This window comes from Struthio camelus, chromosome 2 (assembly GCF_040807025.1).
Source record: "Struthio camelus isolate bStrCam1 chromosome 2, bStrCam1.hap1, whole genome shotgun sequence".
Classification (NCBI taxonomy): domain Eukaryota; kingdom Metazoa; phylum Chordata; class Aves; order Struthioniformes; family Struthionidae; genus Struthio; species Struthio camelus.
In genome coordinates this window covers 124,447,233-124,462,721 of record NC_090943.1, presented here as the reverse complement: position 1 = coordinate 124,462,721, position 15,489 = coordinate 124,447,233, and the positions used below count along the sequence as shown (strand labels likewise).

The 15,489-nt window shown below is 35.4% G+C and overlaps 1 protein-coding gene across 6 annotated transcripts in view; it reads left to right on the top strand.

Annotated features, from left to right (window-relative positions):
* Positions 1-15,489, top strand: part of B4GALT6 (beta-1,4-galactosyltransferase 6) — a 57,153-nt gene that overhangs the window by 1,644 nt on the left and 40,020 nt on the right. For 5 of the 6 annotated variants that reach the window (XR_011139391.1, XR_011139390.1, XM_068933784.1 and 2 more), the window contains exons 2-3: positions 13,081-13,197; positions 13,549-13,662. The exons of the other annotated variant lie outside the window; for it this stretch is intronic. Coding sequence is in view for 3 of the 5 variants with exons in the window: in XM_068933784.1 (XP_068789885.1) it covers positions 13,081-13,197; positions 13,549-13,662 (231 nt within the window). In the remaining 2 variants the exon portion in view is untranslated. The remainder of the gene's footprint in view (positions 1-13,080; positions 13,198-13,548; positions 13,663-15,489) is intronic. 6 annotated transcript variants of the gene reach the window in all.

Below are 15,489 nucleotides of genomic sequence, written 5' to 3'. Positions count from 1 at the left end.
TCAAATAAATATAAGAAATAACTAGGGAATATATAATGGATTGGATTTCTTGAATTTCTTGCCTCATAGTATTTTCCCACCGAAGAGGATGTAATTTAGTCTTTTGTAAACAAGGTAATCATGCTTCTAGGGTCCATTTAGACATTTCAGTTCTATGAAACACTCATGCAATAGTGTAAAAGACTTTAAATATAAGCAGTTGGTATATGATTTAGAAAGCAAACTGCAGTTTCCACATTTTTTTTTAATAAGTAAGTGAAACTCTTAACATCTTACATATTGTATAGAGCTGAGGTATTACTTCAACATCATTTAAAAGTATTGTCTTCACTGGATGTTTTCTCTTCGAAATACCTCCACTGATGTATTGTTGAGGCTTGTTCATTAGCGCTTTTAGAGTCGGAGCATCCAGTAATAGACTACTTCCTTCCTGCCTTCATCTTGCTACTAAACTATTGGTCTCTGGTTATCTCTTCATTTTCCTCTGGAAAATGAAGGAGCACCTATGAAATGAAATCAGCAGCATGCACTAGCGGAATTCTTACAGTAGGTTATTTAACATAGGTCAGATCAACCCTAAGAAAAAATCATAGTCAGTTAAACTGATCTGTCTTTGCATCTTGGACACATATACTGCAGTTGGCATTTTCAAGCTGTAGTTTTATGATACAAAAATCCTCAGCAGTTACACCAATTTGCAAGATTACAGCTCTTTCCAGCTGCTGGTCTGCAGTGTGCTACCCTAACTCTGTATGCAGTTGTGCTGTGAGCTCATCCAGCTTAAATCAGAACCCCTCAATGCTGGAGGCTATTATTTATCTCTTCCCAGATCCGGTTCAAAATGCTACCGTGCTGTGCTGCTCTTACTGCGGGAGGGAATATAGCAAGTGATAAAAGGAAAGGGAAATAGGAAAATCTCCCACTGGTAATCTAAACCTGTCAGCTTGCAGATATGATGACAGTTTCCCAGGAAAATGTTACTATGTAGAATGGAGATAAATAAGATTTTATTTTGCTCAAAAAAGCTTTATTATCTTAAAATAAGAGTCACAATGGCAGTATTGTTGGGGAAAACCTAACATTTTTTAGAATGGAAGATTTGAGGAAAAACAAAAAATCCCCATGTTCATATTAGTGGTATTATATGATTACTAGTCACCTAGTAACCGTATACTGTATGTTTATGCTATTTGCATATTGTAATATGTGCTTACTCTTCTCCTTATCAGCAGCGGAATAGGTGTATCTAAATCAAATCTGATGGTGTGTGTGTTGGTGGAGCAGGGGGGAGGGTTAATTAAAGATTACTTACTGGATTTCAGCCATCTTACCTATTAGCAGCATTTCATGAGTACATGACTGAGTACAAATAGGAAATATTCCTGTTTAGGCCTGTATTGTGTAGGAAAAGTGAAAACATAAAAAGAAACAATATTTGTGGAAACATATTCTACATTTGTCCTAAACAGTTGGAATCTGGCATAATGAAAGTGTACAGGTATGCTTTAGTGAACGTATTGTGGTTCACCAGAATGTTTTCTTCCTCAACAAGCTACAAGATATGTGGCAGAAGGAAGGAAGTTGTAATCTGTTGTCAAGAACTGGAGCTGCTTTCAGGCTTCCTTCCTGGTGATGGGGGGAACTGAAAAAAGAGCAAGAAGCTGGATTCCCAATTGTTGTATGGGACAGCAACATATTAGAAGGTGGGAGGGAAAAACATTCTCCTTTATATAGGAGAATGGCTTCCTGAGATGTCAAAACTGAGTGAAAATTGGAATTCTTACTGGGCTAACAAAATGGAATTCCCTCCCCCAAGCAGATCATCAAAGGGAATAGATATATGCCCGACTAAGTCCTTAGCACTGGAGCATTTTCAAAGAGGTTATTATCATATTACTTCTGTCCTTTGGGCTAATTAGACAATGGTATTGATGCTTGCATTTTTTAATGAAGTTGCTGTTTTATGAGAAACAGAGTTTTGGTCAATTTAGAATATTGATAATTTGATTAGAAGAAAACTCAATTATTTATTTTAACATTTTTAATTATTTCTGTCTAATATTTAAATATTTTTATTTTCCTAATAATTATATGTGTATAAATGTTTCTATTTTTTGTGGAGGCTTTGCAGAATGTTAGTCCTGTGGCAAATAGAAACTTTTATTATCCATTATATTTCGGAATATGATGAGAAGAAAAACGTGAAAATTTCAGGTTTTCAGGCAGGCTGTGTTTTGAGACCAAGATACACCATATTCAAAATAGTATAAAATTGCAGGGCTTATATAGTGGAGAAGAATTCATGCTCTCTATTGGGGTTACTCATGTACCTCTTTCTCCCTTTCTCCTCCTCTGTAAGGACAGAAAGAAGAAGGGGAAAGTTAGCTGCAACCCTACCTCAGTACACCCCTTTTTTGGTAGTCAGAGGAGCTCAAACACTGAAGCAGATGGATCTTTTAACTGCTAATTAGAGAACAAAATTATTTTCCTAGTTTTCATGTCCTCTTTTCAGTTGGATGTGTGTTTTGAAGCCAAATCTGGAGGGATAGCATAGCAAGGTAAAACAGTAGAAAAGGTTTAAATGTTTAAAATTTAAAATCTCATATCAATATTTGCATGAGACTGTCACATAGAAGTCTTATTTGATAGAATGGGATAACAGATGCTACCTCTCCAAAAAGAGCACTTTTTGACAATGCTTCATTTGGTGCTCCTTCTCTGAAATGAAGAGATGGGAACTGAAGTTCCTGGTTTTGAAGTAATTAGTGAAGATGGCCTGTGATTCTGAAACTGTATTGAAGTTGCAGATATCCATAGATGCTGCAGTTAAGAGACTGAAGAAGCTAAGTGAGAACAGAAGTCTGGCACCAGTAGATTCCTTTTCAGCATTTGTAGGTGAAAGTACTAATAGAGAGACTTGAATAGTCACTATCTAATGCTAACTGTTATTCAAAGCAAATATTTATTTTCAAGTTTACATCATGAAAATGAAGCCAAGATGAGGAGACTTGAGCAAAGTAGCATGGCCATGGTGACCAAGAGACAGCAACTGGTTACTGTTCTTATTTCACTGTGAGCAATCAGAGTATTGTGTGAGAATTTTTTCTGACTTTACTTTTCCTCTTTTCTGTCAGTGTCATAGTTGAAATCACACTGGACGATATAACTAGTCTTAAAAAACTGTCTCTTGCTCATCTGGGTTGTTCCTGTCTGCCTGACTTCATCAGAGAAGCTTTAGCAGACTGGCTACAAGAGCACCTTGGACTTCTCAGTGTTGTAGTCACCTGTGGTCTGATCTGGCCGCTTTGGACATGATGGCCTTTCAGTGCTGATGAGAACTGGTTATGGAACAGTGCGATAACCGGGGAAGATGCAGTCTGTCTTTGACATCAATAACCAGAAATCCTAAACACTGGAACAACCCAGAGGAGAAAAACAGCTACTGTTTTTCTCTCTTAAATTTTATTAACAGAGGTTAAAAAATTTACTTATCCTGTGGCAATCCTAACCAAGGGGCAGCTGTGGTTGGCTTCTAGTTATGCCAGGATCTTTTGTTGAGAATGAAGGACATAAAATATTTAAGATGGCTAAAATCCAAGAGTACAGAGCATTCTACCACTGATGAGAATTGCTCTGTGAATAACTGAGGGCTAAATGACACTTTGATACGTATCCATTGGTTTCAGAACACACAAACTGGTAAATTTGGTATCCATCTATTTTATAAAAAGTCAACATTTTAAAAGAAGTATTTTCCCTGATATTATAAGAAAGGATTATATCACGCGTCTTTTGGAGGGAGGGGGGAGGACTTGAGCAGAAATGGAGGAAAGACCTGAAAATGCTGTTATCAAGATTAATGGTGGGCATTGCTTCCAGATGTTGAGCCCATAAATATGAGAACAGCCTTTGTGCTAATATTCTTTGTTCCTGGCATTATGGCAGTTCAGTGATATTTCTAAAGATCTTCTGTTTCATAACAGAATAATTTAAATCGGCAGGGACTTCTGGAAGTCATCTGATCCAACGCCTGCTGAAAGCAGATCCTATTAGATCAGATTGCTCAGGGCTGTGTCCAGTTGAGGTTTTTAAATATCTCCAGGGATGGAGATTTTTGCAATCTTTCTGGGCAACCTGTTTCACAATTTTGACAACTGTGAGATTTTTTTTTCTGATATATATAATTGGAATTTCTCATTTTGCACCTTGTGTGCATTACCTTGTCTTCACTGTGTACCTCCAGAAAGTGTTCAAATTCATCTTCTCTGTACGCTCCACTGTGTAACCAAAGACAGCAGAAAGGTTCCCTCATTCCCTCTCCCCTTAGCCGTTTATGCTTAAGACTGGACAAACCCCTTTCTTTCATTTTCTACTTAGATATCATAGGCTCCATGCTGGAGGATTTCCTCCGGACTTACTCTAGCATGTTAATGTCTTTCCTTTACTGGAATCCCCAAACTGACCACAGTACCCCAGATATTCACAGGTGCTGAAGAGAAGAAAATAATTGCTCCTCTTGACCTGCTGACTGCTGGCCTAATACAGGCCAGGATACTGTTGACTACGTTTTGCCACAGTGGTACACTGATGATCTTACCTTGCCTGAGGATGTTGTGAAACAGCCTGTGTCTTCAATGCAATGATTTTAATACCGATCAAGGGCTGCACTGAAATCAGAATAACACAGCTAGTCTCTATTTAAAAAAAAAAAAAAAGTTAATTGCCTTCCTCCATTGATCCTGTGTGGAAATTTCATTTAATAAAGGAATGGAATGTGTCTGTCCCTTTGTTTCATAAGTTCTACAGGGAAATCTCTGTGCTTATTTGTGTGTTGTAAGCTATTCATAGCTATTTTCAGCTATATTCACTTACTTAGGTTCCACTGTTATCAAAGTCTTCAGCTGGAGGCAGGAATCATTTCTTTAGTTGAAATGGACTTTTTTCTGCTCATGGTACAGTTTTTGAGTAGGGTTCCACAAATTGCAACTAAACAAACCCTTTAAAAGCAGAAACATTTTTGTCAACTTTCTGATGAGTAGGGAAATATTTTTCCATAATATTGAGCCAGCACAGTCATTCTTAGCACCTGATATTGAATAAATTATTACAATTCAAACATTTGTGGTTGTCTTTCACTTTTGCCAACACATGAGCTTTGACTAAGCCTGCATGTTTCTTTTTGAATCATTTGCTTATATCTCTATCTAATAGTTCCTTTTCCTAAAGCTTTAGGTATATTTAGTTATTGGTCAGGGAAGCTGCCTTCCTAAGATTTCATGGAGTACTCATTTTGAAGTCCTGCTGTGTTAGGAGGGAGCATCTTTTATATCCACAATGGTCAGTCCCATTTTTTTAAAGTTGTGGGCTGTCCTTCTTTACCCTCACTTTGGGGTGCATGTGTTGTTGTTTATGATGATACTTGGAATATTTGATTTATAGATACTGCGGTTTTCTGTATTTCTCAGTAATCTCATTAAAACAAAGAATTTGGCGGATCTTAAATTTAAATGTCAGTATAAAACCGGTTATCTGCTAGTGTCCAAAGTGTTCCTAATCTTTATATGAACTAATGTTGCAAAGAAATTCAGTTATGTGTTTTAAAGTTAGAGTTGAACTTTTGCTAAAATAGTAAAAATTCAAGGAAAAATATTTTTTTGATTGAATCTGCCTGGAATAGTGGAAAAAAATAAATAGTATAATTTTACAAATTATACTGGTAGATGTTACAGCAGTGTTAATTGTAAATTTCTGTAGGATAGTGTTTCACAATTGAATTATTTTTGACCTGCTGTACAGTCAGCAACTAATAGTTTGAGATTGGAGGACAGAATAGTATTGGATATTGTATCATGCATCTTGCTTTAAAATATTACTAGAGAAAAAGATCTTGATTTTTTTTTTTCTTTTTCCCCATAAATGGAAACTGGACCAACAAGATTTCTTCTTTATACACTTCTGTTGGCTCTGATAAACAGTGAACTGACATTTATTCAGTTCCTCACATTTGCAGTCTGAGTGCTTATACACTAGGAATGTCCTTTGTGGCAGGGAGTCTACAGGCATTGCCTGGAGTATTGAAAAAAACACCACCACTAACAGAATGATTTTGAAAACCACTCTTATATCTGACATGGATTGGTCCACCTGTACCATATTAGTGATCCTTATTAAAAACATATGTAGTTTTTTATATTTATTTTTAATAGAGTGAAGTGATCTGTATCTTTCTAATATGTTTTCCATTCAAGGAGGTATACATATGCAGATGAAAATGCAGTCTCACCATACCCATGGAATGAGTTTGGATTTATTGTTAAACTGTTAATAGTGCAAAATTGGTCTTAAATATTCAAGAACAAGAAATCAAGTCAAAGATAGGTTTCAATGCATACAATTTTTTAATTTCTTCTGTTGCATATGTTTGAAAAATGACTTCTGATTAACAACAAATTTGTAATGTGTAACAGTGTTGAATACTTGTGTGGGTTTTAGCTAAGTTCTCTGTAGCTTTCAGTTTGTGACTAGAAACTAGTTTACAGCAGTGTTACAATACTTTGGTTATCTGCCTTCACTGCAAAGCTGTTTAATGAGTCTCTGTTTTACAGAGTAAAGTCCATATCCTGTAGTTGTGAAAAATATTCATAATTCCTAAATTGAGGGAGGTGTTTTAAAAGACATTTTCAGCTGAGCTCTACTTACTGTATGGTATAGACTTTTTTTTTTTAGCCATAGTATTTGCCTGTGAAAGCTGAATTGTTAAGTGAAATTTGTAGTTGCCAAGCCTGTTCTTGTCATCATCTTTGTCATCTTAATGTTTTCCACAACATAGTTTTAGTTTGTAATCTCAGTACTTCAATGCCTTTCTGATTAATTTGTTAAAATAATCTCAGTCCTGACTTCTTCCTTATGCTCTTCAGAATGCTGGTCATTGATCCAGTTTGTACTATATTGGATCACTTCAGTAGTTCTGTTATATACTTTTATTATGTTGATTGCTTCTAAGGGCATGTGTGCTGTTTTGACTTAGCTTTTGCAGGTGTGTATATGCATGATATATTACAAAGTTTCTCTGTAAAACTGATTTCTACACTTCTATGAAGCTGAGGAACGATAAATTAATCAAATGTTGTGAAAAATGTCTTAACTCTTGATATACTTGAAAGAGCTGATTCTCTAATGGAGACTGATCTGAGAATTGCATTAAAGCAAAAAAAGATTTTTGCTTTATTAAAGTTGTAAATAGTCTTTGAGTGAATATTTAAATAACAGCGAGCTACCAGTTGCAAAAAGCTACAAGGCGGCTTTTTTTAAAGATGTTTTTATATTTTAAAAATTAATGCAATTGTTTTTGTTTGTTTGTTTTCCCATGACTGTCTTATTTTCAGTCCAACACAGAAAGCTGTTAATTAACTAGTGAGCTATAGAACCTGGAGACAAAAATGATCCACATGATATTTTTAATGGTTTTCTCTGAAATCCCTTTAATGCCCTAATGTGCTTTGTCATAATAACTTTTAATAATACCCTAAACCCAGGAGTTTTGATGGCTAATATGTGGCAATGCTGCCATGGTTGCTGATGTAGATCTAGATCAATTGCCAGTAAAAATTTCCTCTGAATTAGGTATGAGGTGATATTCACACTGCATCTGGCTTTGGAGCATTAAGTACAGTATTTGTTTCTAGGTGTCCTAAAATGGACATGTTGTTTGATATGCTGCACTGAACTTCCCATTCACTTGCCTTGCGCACTGTGCGACAGTTTGGATGTCTACATGTTTCTTGAATCAGGAGCATTATTTCTTGCTTATCATGGACTATATACAGTGAAATAAGTACAATTTGAGGAAAACTACTTATAGCTGACTACATTGCTAGGTGTTTCCTTTGATGTAGATGTGAACATGTACCCTTCTTTTATGTGCATTGTCTTGCACTGCAACAGGAGTCATAATTGGTACAAATGCAGAAAGATAGTAATGGAAGGAAATCTTCCTAACAGCAAAGGTAAGGTCTGTGGAAACCTGTGCCAAGCTAAGGAAGAAGACTGGTATAAAATTACCGCTAACAATTGAAAAGAGGATTGCTGTGGAAGCCAGCAAACTCCAGCCCTCCTTATTCGGCTGTCAGTTAGCCTAGCAAGTCAATTTGGGAAATGATATATTCAATTTGGGATGCTGTTCATACTGCTTTAAGATGTTGGGCAAACAGAAGTCAAAACAGCCTTCGCTCACAGGCACTGACCTATCTGGTGACTTTACTGCAGAATATCTCTCTGTTCTTCTTCCCTGACCACACTAACAGGAAAGACATATTTTTCTGTCTAACTTCTGGCCTTTATGGATTATCTTGGATGCTTTTTTTTTGCCATCAATACTCATTACATGATATGTAAACTGCCTTTCACAGGTCTTTGGTGGCAAAAAGCATGCCAGTAGGCCAAATTTATTTTTAGGATGAAGCTAGGGTCTTTGATTTTACCTGATACTGTTAGCTTTTGAAGTAATTCAGTGACAACTCCAGCATCTGCTGCTCCCTGAGCAGCTGTTGAATGACAATGGAGTAAACATTTGGTCAGCTAGAGGCAGGGTGCATTACTCCATCCGTCTTGAGGCTGGCTACTGCTTTCTTAAGTTAACTTGATTTCTTGATTTCCTGCTGTATGCTCGAGTGCATTAATGAAAAGATGAGCATAAATGAGAAAAAGCTGGAATATTATACTAAGATAAGTACTGTCAGTGTCTACTGAAGCTCATCTGTGACATGCAGGACTGAACTGCAAAAGCTACCTTTGACACATAACTTCATGCAGAATACTTGACTGCTTCTTGCTGTGCTGTGACACAACGTGTTGGTATGAAAATAATAAATAATCATTTTGTATCTCTCTGCACCTCTGTTTTCTGCAGTTTACCCATATTTTTGATAATGCCGCACCACGTGCCAGGCAAATATGTCCTGATACTGTTGCTATGCATTTTATAGACATGCTGACCTCATGGATGGAGTCAGCAACCTATGCTGCATCAATAGAAAAAAAGTCCTGTCTCAGGAGGATGTTAGAGAGAGGTCACAAATGTGGAAGATGACATGTGATCACGGATTATTTAATAGAAACTATGGGCCCTGCCCTTCTTTGTTGCATGGAATTCTCTGGTATAAAGCACAATTGCTTCAATATCTGTACTTTTCATAATTGCTGTTGCATCAGAGTCCCAGGTTGCTGGGAGAAAAGGTGTAGAGACTAAGTGCGTAGAGGGAAAGGTGTGGAATTGTATTTAGATGCTTGCCTAGAGCTGGATGGTAGTTGGGCAAGCAAACCAGGCAGGTGGACAAGGTACTGGGTTGAGGTAGACTCCAAGGATAGCTTGATGCAAACATGACAAGGCTATAGATCTTCCTGTTGTCAAGAACAGCTCTTGAATGCTTAGTCTAAAATGGAACCAGACTTTACCTGGTCAATTTTTGGGTCCTGATTATCTTTTCAAGACACCTACTTTTTAGTGAGATATCTTTTCTAGCTTTGTCTCTCACAAAGGTCTAGTGTTCTCATTTTTCTCTTCTTCCTTACAAGAAGCAAATTGCCCTTCAACAAAGGCAAGATGCAGATGCTCTTGCAGAAAATCTGTTGTATCAGGGTTTATAATTGCATTCTGATCTGATCTAGAGTAAAGTTACTCGTAAGAGTTGACGACAGCTGTGTGGTCCTCTTGACTTTCTCGTGTACTTGTGTCAAGGTCTTAATCTCAGTTGTGTACTGTATCAGGTTCCTAAGAGTACCACAGTCATGTGTTACAGAAGATTTTCATATATTGCTTACACTAAATTCTGGAATAAATCTTTCCACAATTACAGTGGGGGCAGTGCTGGAAAACATCCTCACTGACTGCTAAATTTCTGTAATGAGTGACTCTTGATGTGTCTAATAGATAACGCTTGGCTGTTGCTTAATAGATCCAGTATTCGCAATCAATACGATTTCATAGCAGCCAGAAAAATTCCCAAGGCTGGTGAACATCTAAATAGATAAGGCAATGAGCTTACTTATTGAGAGAGATGGTATCCTTTTTAAGAAGTTTGAAGAGAGGGACTTGCAATGTTGATGATGAAAGGGAGCAGGAATCAAATAATGAAATGATTTATGGGCTATCTGATACAGATTTAAGCATAGATCTCTGGAGATGCATGATATCAAATCTAGCATGCATCTAAAAGAGCTCTAAATGATTTTGACATAGCATAGTGCGTTTGCACAGTAGTTACATGGCCATGCAATTTATGATCTGGTCATAGGTGCCTGAAAGTAATTATTCTCTTGTAAAATTATAATCTACTTTTCATCGTCTAGACATGTATAAGGATGCAGAGTAACTACTGTGGAGAAAAAGTAGTTTGACTTTGCGTAAGGATCCTGGTTATTAATTTTTCTGAAGGAAGAACTCAAAAGAACTTTCACTGTCTTTAAGATAACATTCTTGCCTCTTCCAGAAGTTTATATCTAGCTTCCAGGGTTTTTTTTATCCTGCTATTGCCCAAACTATGTCTTATTAATGAATAGTTTCCTCGTTGCAATAAAAAGTGATTCATCTAGAAAAAAGGTCATATCTTTATAGCAAGTGATAAAGATCTGGACATAATCTAATTCACATTAAACCTGTGCAAAGAGCAAAGTTTGATGTATCCTGAAATATCTAAATTAACGTTATGTCTCTGTAAACCATTCTGCAGTCTTAAACTGAAATGACTTCAGACTTTGACTTTTGATATCTCATTAAAGGGGGAAGATAGCACACAGCCTTTCAGAGTACATCTCTGAAGTGAAGAGTTCTGAAATGAGTGTTCGCTATACCTATTTAAGATATATTAAATTTTGGGGAAAAAAGTCATTCTTTGTTAATTAGGAAAATTCTGTCCTGTTAGAAAGGGCAATATGCTCTAGGTGACCCTGCTTGAACAGGGAGGTTGGACGAGATGATCTCCAGAGGTCCCTTCCAACCTAAACGATTCTGTGAAAGGCTAAAACCCACTTATGTTTACTTCAGGGAAGCTGTGAATTATAAAATTGTTAGTTTAATGCTAAATAATTGTTTTTAAAGTAAAAGATCTGTTTGCTTCCTAATGTTGATTCCTAAAGGAGAAGGTTTCTTGAGTAAGTGTCTTCATATAAAAGCTCAAGAATTTTTAAGTTTTCCCAAAATGTTCAATACAGATACCCTAAAAAACAGAATTTGAATGGAAGAGTACCAATGTAAGAAAATAATCAGAACTCTGTAGTACTACTTTATAGTGAATTAGGTTAAAATTTTGAGAAGTCTCTGTGCAGGTTTTCTGTAAGGAGCATGGAGTGTTTTCTGCTTTAGAGTTGTCTTGGAGTCTGGTAAGAATCATTCTTATTTGGTTGCCTACCTCCATCATACCATTAACTAAAGCCTTAGGCTTAAGGCTGAGATCTCTTTTATTTTTTTTTTTTTTTTTTTTTTTTAAAGTTCAGTGGGGTTTTGAGACAATTTGAGGACCTTGGCAGCTAAATAACTCTTATGCAGATTTAAATTCTCATTAGCCAAAACTGCTAGTCATGCTGGCCAAGAGTTGCCAGTTATGCCCCATGCACAGCATTTGATACGTTCTGACCTTGCCTTTTAAGTGATAATATTTCTTGCTGCTAGTAAAGTAGTCTTTGAGAGCAAGCAGAACTCTCTATGAAAAAAACAGAAAAAGAAAAAACAGAAAAAAAACAGTTCTTGAAAAAACAGAAAAATTAGAAGGTTTACAAATATTATTCCTTAAAAGGTTATGTTGGTATTTGGATCTCTGTGGGTCTCAGTAGTACTATTTGCTGATGTAGTGTAATTGATAACCATATTTTCCTCTGGAAATGCCTCTGTGCTTATAAATAGTTCTCTTCAGTTCTAGTCTCCTGTATTGCACTATGAGAAGACATGGACTGATCCAGAGGTATTTGTGTCATGTCATCGAAGCTAGGACATCTGATATAGTGGAAGTGGAGTTTTTAGTTCCTGAGATAAATTTACATCCTTCCCTAATCTATTTAGGACAGCTATTGTTTTTATGGTGTGTTTGGTTCTTACGTCTGATATATTAGAGTATTTTTGGTGGGTGTTGGTTACTAGTTACAGGGAGACAAATACCTCCCAGATAAATGAGTGCTTGATATACAGGAAATGACAGATGATCCCTTTGGTCCTTTTTGCTACCCTGAATAAAACTGTTCTGCAAAGGGATTTTGTCCTTTTACATTATTTTTCAAGCCTTGTGAGCCACAGATAAGTGGCTTAATCAGATATAAACACACCTTATTTTCCAACTTCCTTGCTTTCTTCTTTTCAGGACAAGAGATTGTATTGAAATTTGATTTAAGACTTTGAGTGCAGGGCTGAGGTACAGGAATATTTGGTGTTGTTGCCATTAGTGCGTTGCTTAATTGCTCAGTGTCTTGATTTACAGGCCCTTGGTGCTTATAATAAATATTTCGCATATAATTATCAAGCGTTAATACTTTCACATTGCTATTGATTTTTGGTAATTGTGTAATGAGATGGCTGCTGGGAGTGAATGAATTGCAGTACATTTTGATTGAAAATTGTGTTTAGTAATAAGTAAAAAAGGGAACAATGCTCTAGGTCTAAAAACTTGCTAGATGTTTTTGTCTTGTATGTATGTATTGCGTATGTAAATACATACGTGAGAAAGAACTAGGTGGATATGTGTCTGCCTATGAAAACTTATTTATTGGTACATTGAATGGATTCCTAGCAATGCAAGTTAGTTACTTCTTATAGGGTAGAGAGAAATGAAAGTGTGTCATATAAAGTGTATATTGATGTTTTCTTATTTTTTTTCTTTTTATATAGACCTATGACTGTGAGTCTATTTGATTCTTATGTTTAATTTTTAATATATGTTGATGAAAGGATTCATTTTTCTTCTTGGAAGGAGTTAAAATTCACCAGCTGTGATTTCAGACATAGTAATAAATATTGAACACATTATAAATAGATATTGAACTAATTTGAAATACTTCATTTTAATTCAATTCAAAATTTATTTTTTGTTTTATCAGCAAACACGTATCTCTTTATGGTGCAAGCTCGTGGTATAATGTTGAGAGAAAATGTAAAAACAATAGGACACATGATCAGATTGTACACTAACAAAAATGCTACACTGAATGGCACAGGTAAGAATGTTTCTTATTTAATTTTATTTTTAAAACAGGTTTATGAAAGAAAATTCTAATGGCATAGCCTAATTATGAAAACCTAGACCCAAGTCCTGCTTCTCTGTAACTAGAGTGAAGGCAAAACAGTTGCTGTTTATCAGTTCACTTTGGAACTTTAGTAGGAAAAATAAAATTGTCGTAGCTGTAACAGATATCTGAATTTAATTATTATTCTTTAAGTAGTATTTTTTTAACTATGTTGTTAGGAATATGTTATTTACAAAGTTTATGCAGTCACCTGCATTATGGTATATTACAAAAATCAGTGGATACCATAAATTTTTACAAAAAGCAATTCCTCTTTTTAAGATTATCCTGAAGGAAACAATTCTAGTGACTGTCTCGCACAAACTACAATGTATCTTCCAGAAAACTTCACTTATTCTCCTTACCAGGCTTGTCCAGAAAAGCTGCCTTACATGAGTAAGTTTTAAACTGCACTTGATGTTTAAATTGGATTGCTTTTAAATCAAAATGCAGTTACTTTATATGAAATGTAATTGTGAACTAGTGCAAATATGTAGCAGAAAATAATGAATAAATGACATTTGAGAGTGGATAATAGTGCTTAGCAGAATTCTATAACTCTTATATTATTAAACCTCTTGACCTCTTTGCTAATCATCTAGTGATTTTTTTTTTAATTCTGTTTTCAAATCATTTTATTTTTTACAAATTAGATAATACTAATTACTTTCAATAATAAATGGGATTACAGTAACTATATAGAAAGTACCTGTTCTGAATTGCAAATTTTGAGGAAAAGTTAACAATTTCTTTTTAGAAATATTGTTCCTAATACAAAGATGCATGAAACAGAAACTAGTTCTCACACCTTCATCGTATATCTTTTGGTAATCATTGTTACAACATTATAAAAGAAGCTGGACAAAATCATATAGTGAAGGGAGAATTGATGGTAATAAGAAAGTTCTGAAGCTCTATCATAGTGAAAAAGTAGTACTTTCATAAAAAGTGAAAAGTTGTTGATTTCAGGAGAATTTAAAATTAATTTTTCAAACCCAGATGTTTCAGATCCCAAGCTATTAAATAAAACTTAATTATGTAACCCTAATTCTTATGCAACTTTATACCTAAAATCTAAACTTTTAATTTTTTATATAAAAATACTTACCTGTTAAGGAGTTTCATGCTGAATTATGGAACTGAATTAAGTACTTTTGCACCCTTTTGTTCTGGTTTGTTGCATTTTCTAAAATCAGTAATATCACGACGTTCCTAAGCAGCAGTATCCCAGTGTATGCAGAACATCTATTATAAGCAGGTGTTGTACAGTTAAAGCAGTTACATGAATTGAGACAGAAAGAGGTTCTTGATGTAATTCAGTATCCTTAACCTAATTTAATAAAGTAACTGAAAGATAGTTGGCCTGACTTTTCTACCTTCTACATCTGTAGTCTACAGCGTGTATCTTTGGGAAAATTCTTTAAAATGAGAAAAATACAGTTCTTGTTAAAACTGTGCAATTTCATGTAAATTCCCCTATCCTGCAAGCTTGTCGTTGTTCTGCCTTCCCCAGAAAAGAAAATTAGGTTCACACAAAGCCCTGGGCATTTGCACTCCTCAAGCTTGTAGAGAAAGCAAACCTGCAAGACCAGGAAGTGTTAGGAGACTGTGGATTTGAACATAAAAAGGAAGAGAAAAGTGGCTCCTGGTGGTGATTGCTTTACCTTGTCCTTCACAACTCATGGTTTGTTTTTTGGGAGATTTTTATGTTGAACCTTTATAAAATTGCAGCTCCTTGGATAAAACAGTGTTCCTCTTTAGGAACTACTGTTGACATGTGAGTTCATTTACTTTTTCCTACCAGTTTTTTCTTCTCTGTGAGTAAGTGTTGTTTCATTGACTGAGCTGCTGCTGTAGGTTGCCAGGGGTGATTAAGTAAAGTGTTTTCTATGTCCTATATTTGGAAGAAATCATAATTTGTGTCAGTAATGCATGGAATTATTTGAGTTCTTTCAAATGTTTTATATACAGACTTCATATTAAATCTTTGAGGAAAGATCTAATAGCAGCATTAATATAGATCTCAAAGATAATTAGTTAAATTGAAATGTGTCATTTGCTGTGAGAATGCCCCAGCTAGAGAAGGAGAATCAACAGCTCTCTGTGAATAAGTGTAAAGTTGCCAGAAGCAATTGTTAATTAGTGTCTGGCAGTATCTGTTATGTTAAAATGTTCATTTTTAGTTGTCATATTTAAAACTAAACTACTGCTTTATACAGACAA